This window comes from Mobula hypostoma, chromosome 21, assembly GCF_963921235.1.
Source record: "Mobula hypostoma chromosome 21, sMobHyp1.1, whole genome shotgun sequence".
Taxonomy (NCBI): domain Eukaryota; kingdom Metazoa; phylum Chordata; class Chondrichthyes; order Myliobatiformes; family Myliobatidae; genus Mobula; species Mobula hypostoma.
The window spans coordinates 13709915-13724655 of record NC_086117.1 but is presented as its reverse complement, the minus strand read 5'-3'; the positions used below and the strand labels follow the sequence as shown (position 1 = coordinate 13724655).

Here is a 14741-nt window from a genome sequence, read left to right as displayed (position 1 = left end):
ATCTTGCAGATGCTGGAAATCCAGAGTAACACACACAAAATGCTGGCAAAACTCAGTGGTCAGACAGCATCTATGGATAGGAATAAAGAATTGGTGTTTCAGACTGAAATCCTTCATCAGAACATTATTGGTTATCCATAACTAATAATGGATAATTTATCTTGATGTGTCTCGCTCTCTGTAACTTTGGCTTTCAGTACAGTAGGATTCAACCCTTCATATTGTTTTCTCAGTAAAACTGAGGGTGATCTGTGTCACTACTTATTGCATATATTTGCTGTAGTTCTCCCAGGAAAAAGTAGTAGCTTTAAATAAACCCCCCCCCCCAAAGAAAGACTTTGAAACTTTGTAAGGTCAGTTTTCTCATGAAACTATATATTTTTTTCATTTTGGAGACTTCCTTGTAATGTTGGAAATGTGTTTTGTTTTTCAGATGTACGAGGTCCACCCACACATAGAATGTCTTGTGGAAGATCACATTATGAGTGTGCAATATGGAACACCAAATTTTGTATTGTCACAGATGGTCAGTTGCTGTTGCTGGATAAAGAGGAGGTATGTAAAAGTTTATGTTATGATATATTACGAGGTTGATTGGTGGTTTCTGGGTCTCATTCTATGGAAGTGAGGGTATCTGATCTGGCAGATGCAGGCACATTAGCAATAATGCCATAATACTCAAGGGCACTAATTAATCCAAACTGTTTCAAATTGGAACCAGCTCAGTTTTCTCCATTGTTTTATTGGTGTCTTAAATTAATACATCCTTTCTTCCTGAAGAAAAAATATGTCGTGCTTTTAAAATGTTGCATGTTTCTGGGCAAAACTCAAGTAACCAGGAAACATCAAAAATACTAATGATTTCCCTTTGTGTGCAAAGGCACTAATCCTGGCTTCTTTTGGGACTGATTGTAAATCGCATAGTGGGTATGTAATCCTGCTGTGTTGAAGTTTACTGACTATCATTTACGAAAGCTGATTGTTGTAAGGAATGCAAGTTATTTCTGTACTTGGTATAAAAGTTTAAAATGCTATAACTTTTGCAATTTGTATAAATGACTTAGATGAAGGCACCCAAGGCGTAATTGCTCAATTTGCTGATGACCCAGATAAGGAGAAAGGGAAAGGGAAAGCAGGTTGCCCCCAGCACATCCTCGGGTGTGATGCTTTGCTAATGCAAACGACTCTTTGCTGGCTGCTTTAATGTACACATGATAAATAATGAATTGTGAATCCGATAGGGAGCTACAAAGGGAAATAAGTTAAAGATTGGACAAAAATCTGCAAGATGAAAATCTCAAGTAAATATGAGAGGGAAGGGAAAAGCAAATCAAATTTTCAATAGAGCAGAAGATTCTTAGTAGGCATAATTGCAAAAGTGTACTGAATTTTCTACTCTTGGGAAAATTGTTATAGCTAGCAGAATTGAATAGAAAAGTAGGGAATTATTGAACATTGGTGTGAACATCGGTTTCAGTGACTATTATGTTTGTGTGTTATCTCCTTTAAGTTTGAGGATGCTGACTATCCGGTGTCAATATATCCATCTATGCTTTAGACCAGCGGTCCGCAACCACCGGCATGTGGACCGGTACTGGGCTGCAAAGCATGTGTTACCGGGCCACGAGGAAACAATATGAGTCAGCTGCACCTTTCCTCATTCCCTGTCACGCACTGTTGAACTTGAATAGGGTTGCCAACTGTCCCGTATTTGCCGGGACATCCCGTATATTGGGCTAAATTGGTTTGTCCCATACGGGACCGCCCGTGTCCCGTATTTTCCCTGCTAAGGTAGAGCATTCCTATGAAACTTTTCGTGCCGAAATGGCGTAAAGCGAAGAAGCAATTACCATTAATTTATATGGGAAAATTTTTTGAGCGTTCCCAGACCCAAAAAATAACCTACCAAATCATACCAAATAACACATAAAACCTAAAATAACACTAACATATACTAAAAGCAGGAATGATATGATAAATACACAGCCTACATAAAGTAGAAATAATGTACGTGGAGTACAGTCGAGAAGATTAAGCCAAAACTGATTTGAGGAAAAAAAAATTGGCACGTATGTGCATGCGCACATCACATATGCGCATGCACACGTCACATATGCGCACACAGGTGCCCGCGCAAGGCTTCATGGTCATGGTAGTCTTTCTCGGGGTAATCACAAGTGTCCCATATTTGACTGCTACTTTTGTCCCTTACTTGGGAGTGAGAAAATTGGCAACCCTACTTGAACACCGCCCCCCCCCCCGTCAGCCAGTCCGCAAGAATATTGTCAATATTAAACCGGTCCGCGGTGCGAGAAAGGTTGGGGACCCCCTGCTTTCGACAGTATTGCAAGAATATTTTGTGCACCAGCAGTCAGGGAGAGGGCCAACTTTAGTTGCTATGTGGAATGTTAAAGAGTGCCATTGATGGAGTTTAAATATTTTGGACTTGGGTATAGCTGTGGGTTCTTGATTTCTTTTCCTTGGATGGAAAAGAACATTTGGATAAAAATATTTTTATTCATGGACCAGCCTGCAAGCCAATTGTGTGTATGTAGGGACTAACCTCAAGGGTCTTGTGCTGGTCATTCTGGTATTAGACTGGCATTTTCCCATTTGGGCAGTTGTCTTCTGCCTTCTAGCAAGTATATAGAAGGATATTTACTTCTGCTGGGAAATAATGGAGACATATTTCCAACTGTTTATTTAAATAATAAAATAGTGTGCATTTTTAGATGGTTGCAGTTAGACAAATTGATGTAACCATGCGTGGGTTAGCAATACAAAAAAGTAAAATGTTTGTTGCACTTCTGAATTGATAACATGATAAACCTGAATAGAAGGTAAAAGCAGGAGGTAGTTTGTTCAGTTATTCAGTGGCACCATTGTAGATACCTATTATTTCCGATCTTGCTCCCATATGCTCAAAAAATCTCAGCCTTACTGTGTAATATATTCAATTGACTGAACATTCAGTGCTATCTAGCAGAGATTTTTCATTGTCAGTGCAAATTATCATCTCTAGATAGCAGAGACTGCCCATCAGTCTCTCCAGCCAAAGCAAGTAGATTATTTGAGTATTTCAATCTCAACATCACAATCTGCTGAACTGCAGGGTGTATGATCCCATTATGTACAATCTCTACTCCTAGAACAATCCCCTCATCTCTTGAATCTAAGCTGCATTCCTTCAAAGCCAAGTACGTTTTCCCCTGGGAGCAGAGAACACTACAGCTGGAGTGTTGTGTGCAGTGCTAAATCCTGCAGGGCTACTGTGCAACTTTCTTGTTCTTCTAACAAATGCAGATGTATCATTTAAGGTCACTGCTTACTATATGTTAAATTTCTGCAAATGTTAATGGTATGCTAAAAAACTGATATATTAACCAATTTCTTAAATGTTTTCTTTGTGAGGCTGTTAAGTATGGCTTTAGCCCTACTTGCAGCTGTCTGTCCACTCCAAATGTGGCCTGAGCCAAAACCAGACAGTTCACAATCTTAGTAGTGATTGGCATGGAGCTACGTTTTTGGACCATGCCCATTCAGTGATAATACCTGGTTTCTAAAACTGTTCCAATCCTCAGCTTTTAAAAATCTGAAGCAATGACTTCAAACTGTACTAATGGTGGTGAAGATGATTGAACTGGGAGTAGCAAGCCCATGGAGAGATTTGCAAGTCGAACTTTTTTGGGAGAAAAAGAGAATAAAATAATATTAAATGTAATTTAAGTCAATGAGCATAAGGGTGGTAAGAGAATGGATGGTGTACACGTGAATGTTACTGGTGTTTGACCATGGAGTGTAAAACCTTGTGTGTGTACACACACACACACACACACACACACACACACACACACACGAAGCTGGACTAGGCCACCACGTCAAAGTTGTGTCTGCTTTCCATTTAATATGATCTTGACTGATCTATACTGGCCTCTATTCCTCTGTGCAAGTTCTCCATAACTGTACTTGATCACTGAATTTTTTAAAATCTGCATTTTATATTCATCGAGTGATCAGACCACCACACTTGGGGGTGGATTGGGGCAGGGAGTACTAATTTCACTGCTTTACTGAAAACCTTCTAGTTTATTCCCCGCAGGTCATTAGTATGCAAAGTAAACTAACTGAAGGCTAAGAACTGATCCCTCAGGTATTCCATGAGTTCCAGTCCTTCAGTCTGTAGCCATTTATTCATTGTTTTCTGTGGAAGACGGTTTTTTAAAAATCCATGCTAATATGCTTCCTCCAATACCTTGGAGTTTTAATTTATACTCCAGCCTCTTATGTGGCATAAGGTCAAATGCCTTCTAGAAATCTAAATAAACTACATCTGCAGCTTCACCTCTAATGAACTTGCCCTGTCACATACACAAACTTGGCAAGCATGATTTGCCTTTCATTAAATGATAGAAAATACAAAACTACAGTACAATGCATGCCCTTCAGCCCAGAATGCTGTGCCAAACATGTACTTACTTTAGAAATTATCTAGGGTTACCCATAGCCCTCTATTTTTCTAAGGTCCATGTATCTATCCAGGAGTCTCTTAAAAGACCCTATCTTATCCACCTCCACCACCGTCGCCGGCAGTCCATTCCATGTACTCACCACTCTCTGCATTTTTTTTAAAAAAACAACAAACAAACCTACCCCTGACATCTCCTTTGTACCTACTTCCAAGCACTTTAAAACTGTGCCCTCTCGTGATAGCTATTTCAGCCCTGGGAAAAAGCCTCTGACTATTCACATGATCAATGCCTCTAAGACTAAAGCAAACAAAAACACTTAACATGTTTGTTTACTGTTATTAATTCATCAGTTTCATTCCCTGTACTTAACCTTAGCTGCTGTCTTCCTGTTTATATATCAATAGAAACTATTTCTGTTTACTTTGATAATACATTTTCTAACAATCAATTTTCTACCTCTGAGTTTTAATCTTTTGCCATTGGCTCCTAAATGGATTGCTGATAACCCATACTGTTTTATACGCCCTTTTCAATTTAACGTTTATCCTTGACCTCCTCTCTTAATCAGATCATTTATTTCTCAAGGAATCCCCTTTTCTAATAGAGTGAAGTCCTTGCTGTTTGAATATCTGACACTGTATTGATTGACTCTTATTTTCCCAGTTCACCTTAAACAACTCAACCATTATAATTGATTGAGTTGGAAATGGTTGTTTCATTCCTCTGGTGTTTGCCCTTGAACTGTATTTGGTATTCAGTCATATTATGGTTTCTACCTTTTGGGAGATTTTTAACCACAAAATCTCTTGTGCATCCTTTCTGATGTCTCCTGGCCAAATCTAAAACTCTGTCATGGGCATGTACCTTAATATAATATTCTAAGAGGCGAACTCTGCTACACTTCACCAATGATGCCCTTACCAGTTCAGTTTCATTTAATCAATGTGCAGGTTGAAATGCCCATGATGGTCAGGCTCTTGTGTGTTGGAGTAGTCAAACCTAGAGGTAACAAAGATGTAGGAAAATGGGAATATTCATATCATCTCCAAGACTGTGGTCAGAATTTCATCCTGGTGTTAAATATGAAGTGGCGATTAGGTATTTAAGTTCTTCGACTGTTAACTCCCATTGGAGCATAGGCCGTCGATGACCTCCTGTCTCCATCGTTTCACAGAGTCGATGTACGATTGGAATTTATCACTGTTTCTGTATTCCATTCTATCCACTGTACGGGTATTGGCCTGTACAGCTTCACCAGAACTGTTTACCCGTTTCCACCCCTCACAATGGGGATATAGGGTTGGAATTTGAGAGGCAATTTAAGTTCGTGGATATGGAAAGAAAATAAATAATGGAATTGAAAATACAAGTTTATAAAATGAACAATAACCTTAGCATTTAGTGTCACTTGCAAATCTATGTGAAATTTGACACTTTGGAGGAAAAAATGTTTTCTGAAGTATTCCATGGTCCTTGGCATTTTATCCACAGTTGCTCCAAAATGAGCCTATAACTAAAATATGAAGGGACCGAGTCTGATACATAAAGGTTTTGTTTTTGCAAAACGTGGAAGCTAACTCTTGAGTATCCATGTCTAATGTGATGCATTTGGTTTTGAGCTTCTCTTTAATTGCAAACTTTTGGATTTCATGCATTTGTGATTAAAATGTGTTAGATTTTTGATATAATCCAATGTAAGTCAGATGAAAATTCTATGAAAATTTAATGAACATAATTGATGAAGATATTCCAACGAAGATGTTGATGGGCATTCATTTTCTTCTGGATTTGAAAAACCCTGGATTGTATTTTTCCCCTGCCCAGATTCATCCATTGCTGCTGCAAGAACGGCGAGCAGAGTCATGTCGGGCAAGACTGCTACGCAGAACTGTTAGCGTTCCTTCTGAGGGTCAGTTTCCTGAGTACCAACCTGATCCGTCAGTGGAGCATGGTGAGTTGTAGCCAGTCTAAACAGTGCCTTCATGTATTATCTGTTTAATTGAAATAACTGATATTTCAATTCTAATTTTGCTATTTTCAGGTATTTCAATGTAGATTAAGTAATTGCAGTGAAGGAAAATTTCAGTTTGTCATTGCAATTTGATTTTAGTCATGTAAATATTGTAATCTTTAATGATTGGTCATTTGATAAATCTATATGCATATAAATAGAGGCTGGAATAATCTATGAAGGATGGAAGCGCACAAAATATTTAACCCTAGCAAATTTTAACTGATGGATCAAATTCTGTATCATACACCACTTGTAATAGTAAAATGTTAAAATTGTTGTTTACATAATTGTTAAAGCAACCTTTGGTAATGTAAAATTAATTTGGGTAGTATTCTTCAAAATGCAGAATGAAGAAGTAACATTTTCTTCTGTTTTTCACCAACCTATTCTTGGTTAAATTAATACATTGAAGTTTGGTTCAGAGCAGTGCACTGTTTTTAACCTTGGATTGTCTACAATAAAAAAAAATCTTAATTGCTGAACTATAATTATTTATAAAGCACAATTATAATCTTGAGCATCACCTTGCTTTTGGCTTGAACCTGCTACTTTTTGTGACCAGTTGCAATCATGTTTAGGATTATTGTTTTTTTTTCCTTCAGAAATATTCACTTGCACAATTCAAGTTATTTTTCAGCTGCTGATCATTTGCATGTCCATATTTAAAATGACAACATGACATTATTCATTATTACATTGATATTGGCAAGACAAAGAAGACTCTGCATTGAAGCAGCAGTTAAAATGTATCATGGGTTATTAACTTTCCCAATCCCATTTCTGTAATTGTTTATATACTCTTTGTATTTGGCATGATAAGATTGACAGCTTGCAGCCTTGATGATGATTTCCTAGCCACTACAATAATAGTGGATCTGTTGTGTGGAAGATGAGGCATTAAAAAAGTAGCTCAAAATTGGCAATGGTAGCAATCTGAAGAAAGTTCTTCATTTTCTTTCTTTGTTGGTTTATCCTTGCTAAAGAAAGAGGCAGGAAAATAAGATTAACCTCACTGCTGTCTTTATTCTTGCCTGAACTTGGAATGTAGTTGTCATTATTCATTTAACCATGGATAAAATCCTCTTGAAAGGTTGATACAGTAGTACAAGATTGGCACAATGGTGCTGTAGGTTGTGCAGCTCGCGGTTCCAACCTGGGTGTTACCCTAAACTTCAGATCTAGGTGCTCTGGTTTCCTCTCTCATTCTGAAGTCATGCTGATTATTAGGTTAATTGGCTACTGATGATAGCATCGGTCTGTCTCAAAGGACAATGGAGAGCAGCACTGAAGCACAAGCCTGGGCGGAAGTTGTGGGGATCCTGGGATGCCCAGTTGTTAAGATCTCCCTCTCGTCCTCACCAGTGTAGTGCAAAGGAAAGCAAAGCAATATGTTTGGCATTTGCTTGGCTGCAGGAGCTGCAGGAAGGATGTTCAGTGATGTCCAACCACCTTGGGGGCTCCACTCTGGATTTTCTCTTTTGGGTTTACTCCCACAGTCTTCGTCTCCCCCCTGAGGCTACGCACAAGGCAGTGGGGCTATTTACCCAAAGCTGGGGATCTGGTTCATGAGCAGCAGGGCGTGCCTGCACGCTGGTGGGCCTGTATGCTACATATGCAGGGGCCAGACCTCCTCCTCATCCTCTGTAGTCCAGCCTGAGTCTGAAAGGTGTTCAGTTTTCTCGTGTTGCCAGCAAGAAGCACTACATGAAGTTTGCTGTTGGAGAGGCAATGTACTGGCCGGGAGAGACTTATGCATTCAGCTCTCCTTTTCGCGAGACTGCTAGTCAGCGGTGGAAGCTGAAAGCAAGAGTGACAAGCACTACACATCAAAGTTGCTGGTGAACGCAGCAGGCCAGGCAGCATCTGTAGGAAGAGGTGCAGTTGACGTTTCAGGCCGAGACCAAGCACTATCCACTTACCACGCTAGACGCGTCACAACAACCAGTTGGCTGCTATAAATCGCCTGTTATGTAGGAGAATAAAAGGGGTGGTCGTGCTGTTTTCCTGCTTTGGGGTCATTCCCCAGAAAAACAGTGCTGGTAGGGTGGTTTTGAAATTGCAAGTTCTATTGTAAGTAGCAGATTGTGTTTTTAAAAAAAAAAACAACTTGCATTCTTGACTTTTAATGCATTTAATCTTTACCTCAGTGCCATAAAGAGAATGTTCACCAGTTCTTACAATCCATCTTGATTTCACTACGTGCATAGTCCATTACTTGGTGTCACCCCTGTTCAACACTCATAGACAAAATCTAACACAGTTCTATTCTCTGTACCTGGTGAAATGGAGGGAGATTAAGGCTATAGGCAGAATTTAGCCACAGGAATGGTAAAACATGCCAATTTCACCATGTGCCACAGTGAGTATACAGGAAATGCATCTGATTCGTTTTCTGAATTAAATATCGGGCTGTAGTTATTACCGGAAAATAGGCATTTGACTACTAGAATTTTAATGAGATAAGTAATAATAGCTCGGAAAATTATGAAAAGTTCTTTTGCATAGTGGCATGGGCTTGGCATCCATTATTGGCAACACCTCTGCCTTGCCTTGACCTTTTGTTTACTTTAGGAATGCTCTTTTATATCCTCTAGTTCAGAAATTTCAGTTTCATGTTCTTTGTTATTTACAGGGAGATGTGAGTTATCTCAAAGCTCAGTCAGATACTGAATGTTAAATTGAAAGGTGGCTTTGTGACTGGAATGTCGAGGGAGCGAAACTTTATAAAAAAAAAGAAATCAGGACAATAGATGTGGCCAGGACTTGGAGATGTTGTTGAAGAAAGAATGTTAAAAATAAATCTATAGAAAGTTGTACAAGTCATTCCATTATGATGGACACTGGGAAAATTGCAGTATTGAGAAGTGAATTTTATCCATTTGCAAAAGGGGTCATCAATAGGTGAAAGTTCCTGATTCATTTATAAGTCATCATCATTATGTGCCATGTCTTGTGTGTGTGTGTATGTGTGTGTGTGTGTTTATTTATTTATTTGTAAATTAAATAACATCAATGTGCTCTTTGTTGATGTGGCTATTCTATCACTTTTTATTTTGGTTATGTCAATCCTTATCTCTTCCATTGGTGACTCTTTGACTTGGTTGTTTTCTAAATATTAATAGAACATGGACAAGTATAACATGGAAGTTGTATAAATGTGCAGTCAGGTCACTCTCGGGCTGGAGGAACAACACCTTATTCTATCTAGGTAGTATAATGTTGAGTCAGATCCGTGGGTCTGTCAAGTGAGACAGAAAATACTGACGGAGAATAAGTATATTAATCGGTTATTTGCAAACAGTAAAAATTCAACCAAACATTTGTGTTTACAGACAAAGATTCGTTGCCTGCAAAGTTGCCTCAATCACTTTTACATCCAAATTACAGACACTACAAAACTGAAGATTGAACAAACATACTTCGTCGGAAGCATGTACAGAGCATACCTTTACAATGGCTATGTATACCACTTGCCTTAAACAAAGGAAGAGAGAAGGAACCTTATACACGTTCTGTCTCTGTACCCAGGATATCTGAAACTGGACACTAGGCGGCTAACCAATGGGAAAAGCAGCTGCAGTTTTTTTCCAGTAAAACTTTTCCCTTCTCCCTACCCTCTTGTTCTGTTCTAAAAGTTGGCCTTTTGCCTCTTCTCACCTGCCTATCCCGCCCCCACTCCCCCCCCCACTGCGATGCTTCTCTTCCCTTATTCCTATGGTCCACTCTCCTCTCCTATTTGATTCCTTCCTCTCCATTCCTTTACCTCTCCCACCCATCTGACCACTATCACACTATCCAGTCCCTTTTCCCCTGTCCCCTTTCCCTGGCATCTTGCCCACACCTTTTTTGCTCTGGCATCTTGCCCCTCCCCCCTTGCCCACACCTTTTTGCTCCGGCATCTTGCCCCTTCCTTTCCAGTCCAGCCTGAAATGTCATTTGTTTTTTTTCCATTTCCATAGGTCTGCCTGCCTGACCTCCAGAATTTTATGTGTTACTAAATAAACTGTTCATCATTCTCCATACAGAGCTCTCAAAATAGTTGCAAATTGAGAGCATGGGACTTGATTTTGATTTAGCACTGCAATAACAGTACTTAATGATTTGTACAGCCAGACACTTGGGGTTTTTTGCATCAAGATGCCTGGATGCCTGTGAATTATACAATGAATGGTAAATATATTAGAATCAGCTTTTTCCAAGAACGTGATGACCCCATGGTGACATCCTGTCATTGATGGTGCTCCATCTATTGTACAAGTAAGAATATTGCTGAGTGGAATGTCTTTCCCTTTGAAAAAATGCTCGACAACCTGAAATATTGACTCCCCTTTGTATCTGGTTCTAGTCCTCTTGCAAGTAACAACTTTTGAACCATCTTTTATGTAATGAACAGAATCAAGAAACAAAAGATATGTTGCCTGCAAAGTTGCCTTATTCACTTTTACAGCTTGGGGAGTCAGAGTTAATTTCCAATGTCATCTTTGAGGAATCTATATCCTCCTCATGGAATATTTGGGTTTTCTGGGTGCTTCAGTTTCCTCCCACAGTCCAAAATATGTTACTGTTTAGTAGGTTAATTGGTCATTGTAAATTGTCTCCTGGTTAGGCTATGGTTAAGTCGGTGGTTGCTGGATGGTGCAGCTCTAAGGGGCGGAAGGGCCTAGTCTGTACTATATCTCAATAAATAAACTGCAGAGCCAATTCTGTGGTCCTAAATGTTGCACAGTGTGTCTGCCACATTCTCAGGCATTTCATGTGTTTGTCTTTGAACAGAGTTGTGTCTGAGCAGAACTGCTTTAATTTTTGATCTGGTGACTTAAGCAAAACCGTACTCAGAACCTGCCTTGCTTCTGGCAGAATCAGTTCATCTCCAATTATGTGGGGCTTTCCAGATTTAGCAATGAGCAATGAAATGTTGTATGAAGCACGCAAACCATCACTGTTTTGTTATGAAGTGCTGGCAAACATGTCTTGATTTTTTTTTCCGTTTCTGAACATTTTCACAAAGTGAATGAAAATAAGCCAAGTTCTTATTTGCTTTATCAGTGTATTCTCTTCAAATGTTCATGGAACCTGCACAGTTTTATTGCCTCATTTGGAAGAAAACTTTTCCACACAACAGACATATTGGCTGCTGTTGGTTGCTTGGTGCTGGTACAAATCCATATTTCAGGTACTTCACACTATACTGTCTACACTTCTCTTTTTGTCTGGTCCGTTTCTGTAATTTTCATTATGGATCAACAGCCATGGTCAATCATCTGTTTAAGCCCAACCTCAAGTGCTACGTTCAATAACGGGAAAAGTTATGATATTATCGTTTGGATAAAACCTGACTCTTTGCCTGAAGGTACATAAAGCAGGGCAGTGGTATCTCAGTTGGGCCATGGGCTAGAGAAATGTGGTCAATACCATTCAAAAGAGCAGATTCTGAACTGCCATACTCTAATTCACAGGAATTCTGTCACAGTGTGATTAGAGTATGGAATTGTACTAGCTAACACTGTACTACAGTCTTGAACAGCAATAATGTGTGGGCCTGACCTGTAAAAATACAATTTCTTCTGCTCAGATTTCTCATGATATGCCAAAAATATCACATTGCTTTTCAACATCTATAACAAAGTTCAAGCAACGTCTAAGAGAATGGTGGGTTGACAAGAGATGAGGCGATTACATGATCATTATTATCAATTATGGGGTACTGAGGATCAAATGCTTATAAGTAATTCATTTCTTAAATTAAGCCTTTAAACCTACAGCTGTATCCCTAGCTACTGAGTGCCCCCCCCCACCACTGCTCCTTTGTATTTAATGCCCCTTCGAAACTCCCACTGACCCCAGGGGGGTGTGATATTGCCCATTTAGGGAACCACTGCTCTAGTCTGTAATATTATTACTGTGACAACTGTACAGCTAGTGTTTCATTTCTAGTTAATCTGCTTTAATAATGTAATGTGTAGAATTTTTTTGATGTTCTATTCAATATTAAGCTCCTCACTCCAGAAGCTACATGACAAATTGCTTTGTAATCAGACAGATATATTATCGTTCAGTAATAGTGATGGCTGACTTGGTGCAATTTCACATTATTAAACCTTTCATCCTACTTTTCCGTTCCATTCAGGTCTGCTGTCTGGATGGTGTTGTCTGGCTTTTAAAGTAAGACCATAAGACATAGGAGCAGAATCAGACCATTTGGCCCATCAAGTCTACTCTGTGATTTTGTCATGGCTGATCAATTTCCTTCTCAACCGCTTTCTCCTGCCTTCTCCCTGTAACCTTTCATGCCCAGATGAATCAAGAACCTATCAACCTCCACTTTAAATACACCCAATGACTTAGCCTCCACAGCTGCCTGTGACAATGAATTCCACAGATTGACCACACACTGGCTCAAGAAATTCCTTCACATCTCCTTTCTAAATGAAGATCTCTCTATTCTGACGGTGTCATGTCTGGTTGTAGACTCCCCAACCATAGGAAACATTCTCTCCACATTCATTCTATCTATGCCTTTCAACATTTGACAGGTTTCAATAAGACCCTCCTTCATTCTTCTAAATTCCAGTGAGTAAAGGCTCAGAGCCCTGAAACTTCTCATACGATAAGCCTTTTATTCCTGGAATCATTTTCATCAACCCCTTCTGAACCCTCTCCAATGTCAACACATCCTTTCTTAAATATGGGGCCCTAAACTGCTTACGATACTCCAAGTAAGGCCTCACTAGTGCCTTATAAAGCCTCAGCATTATATCCTTGCTTTTGTAGTCTAGTCCTCTCAAAATGAAAGCTAACATTACAGTTGCCTTCCTCATTACCAACTCAATCTGCAAGTTAACCTTTAGGGAATCCTACACAACGACTCCCGAGACTCTTTACAACTCCAGTTTTTTGAATTTTCTCTCCATTTGGAAAATAGTCTACCCTTTTATTTCTTCTACCAAACTACATGACCATACGCTTCCCAACACTGTATTCCATATGCCACTTGTTTGCCTATTCTCCTAATCTGCCTTAGTCCTTCTATAGCCTTCCTGTTTCTCTCCAGCTATCTTCATATTGTCCAACACTGACCCCTAAGGAACACCACTTGTCACTGGCAGCCAATCAGAAAAAGCTCTGTTTATTTCCACTCTTTGCCTCCTGCCATCCATGCTACTATCTTTCTTGTAACTCCATGGACTCTTATTTTGATAAGCAGCCTCGTGTGCGGTGCCTTGTCAAAGGTCTTCTGAAGATCCAAGTACACAACATCCATATATTCGCCTTTGACTATACTGCTTGTTATTTCCTCAAAGAATTCTAACAGATTTGTCAGGCAAGATTTTACCTGAAGGAAACCATGCTGACTACAGCCTATTTTATCATGTACCTCCAAGAACACTGAAACCATATCCTTAACAATTGACTCCAACATTTGACTCAGGTTAACTAACTTATAATTTCCTTTCTTCTGCCTCCCTCCCTTCTTGGAGAGTGGGTGACATTTGCAGTTTCCAGTCCTCCAGAACCATGCCAGAATTTAGTGATTCTTGAACGATCAATACTAATGCCTCTGCAATCTCTTCAACTACTTTTAGAACCCTGGGATGTAGTCCGTCTGGTTCACGTGGCTTGTCTAGCTTTAGACCTTTCATCTTTCCAAGCACCTTCTCCTTAGTAATAGCATCAGCACTCACTTCTGCCTCCTGGATATTGTTGGCTAGCTTAACTTCATATTTCATCTTACCCCCCACCTCCCTTAGCTTTTTTAGTTGCCTTCTGTTGGTTTATAAAGGTTTCCCACCCCTTTAACTTAGTTTTGCTTTATTATATGCCCTTTCTTTGCTTTTATGTTGGCTTTGACTTCCCTTGTCAGCCATGGTTGTGTCATCCTGCCATTAGATTACTACTACTTCTCTGTGCCTTCTGAATTGCTCTCAGAAACTCCAGCCATTGCTTCTCTGCCATCATCCCTGATAGTGTCCCCTTCCAATGAACTTTGACCAGCTCCTCTGTCATGTCTCTGTAGTTCCCTTTGTTCTGCTGTAATACTGATTTATTTGACTGTAGCTTCTCTCTCTCTCTCTCAATTTGCAAGGTGAATTTGATCATATGATCACTGCTTCCAAAGGGCTGTTTTGTCTTAAGTTCAAATCAAATCAAATCTGGTTCATTATACAACACCCAATCCAGAATAGCTGATCCCCTAATGGGCTCAACCACAAGCTGCTTTAAAAAGGCATCTCGCAGGTATTCTACAAATTCTCTCTTGG

At 39.6% G+C, this 14741-nt stretch overlaps 1 protein-coding gene across 4 annotated transcripts in view; it reads left to right on the top strand.

Moving 5' to 3' along the window:
- LOC134359795 (disabled homolog 2-interacting protein-like) overlaps positions 1 to 14741 on the top strand; it is a 609971-nt gene that overhangs the window by 61188 nt on the left and 534042 nt on the right. For all 4 annotated transcript variants that reach the window (XM_063073440.1, XM_063073442.1, XM_063073438.1 and 1 more), the window contains exons 2-3: positions 434 to 555; positions 6294 to 6420. In XM_063073440.1, the coding sequence (XP_062929510.1) occupies positions 434 to 555; positions 6294 to 6420 (249 nt within the window). The remainder of the gene's footprint in view (positions 1 to 433; positions 556 to 6293; positions 6421 to 14741) is intronic.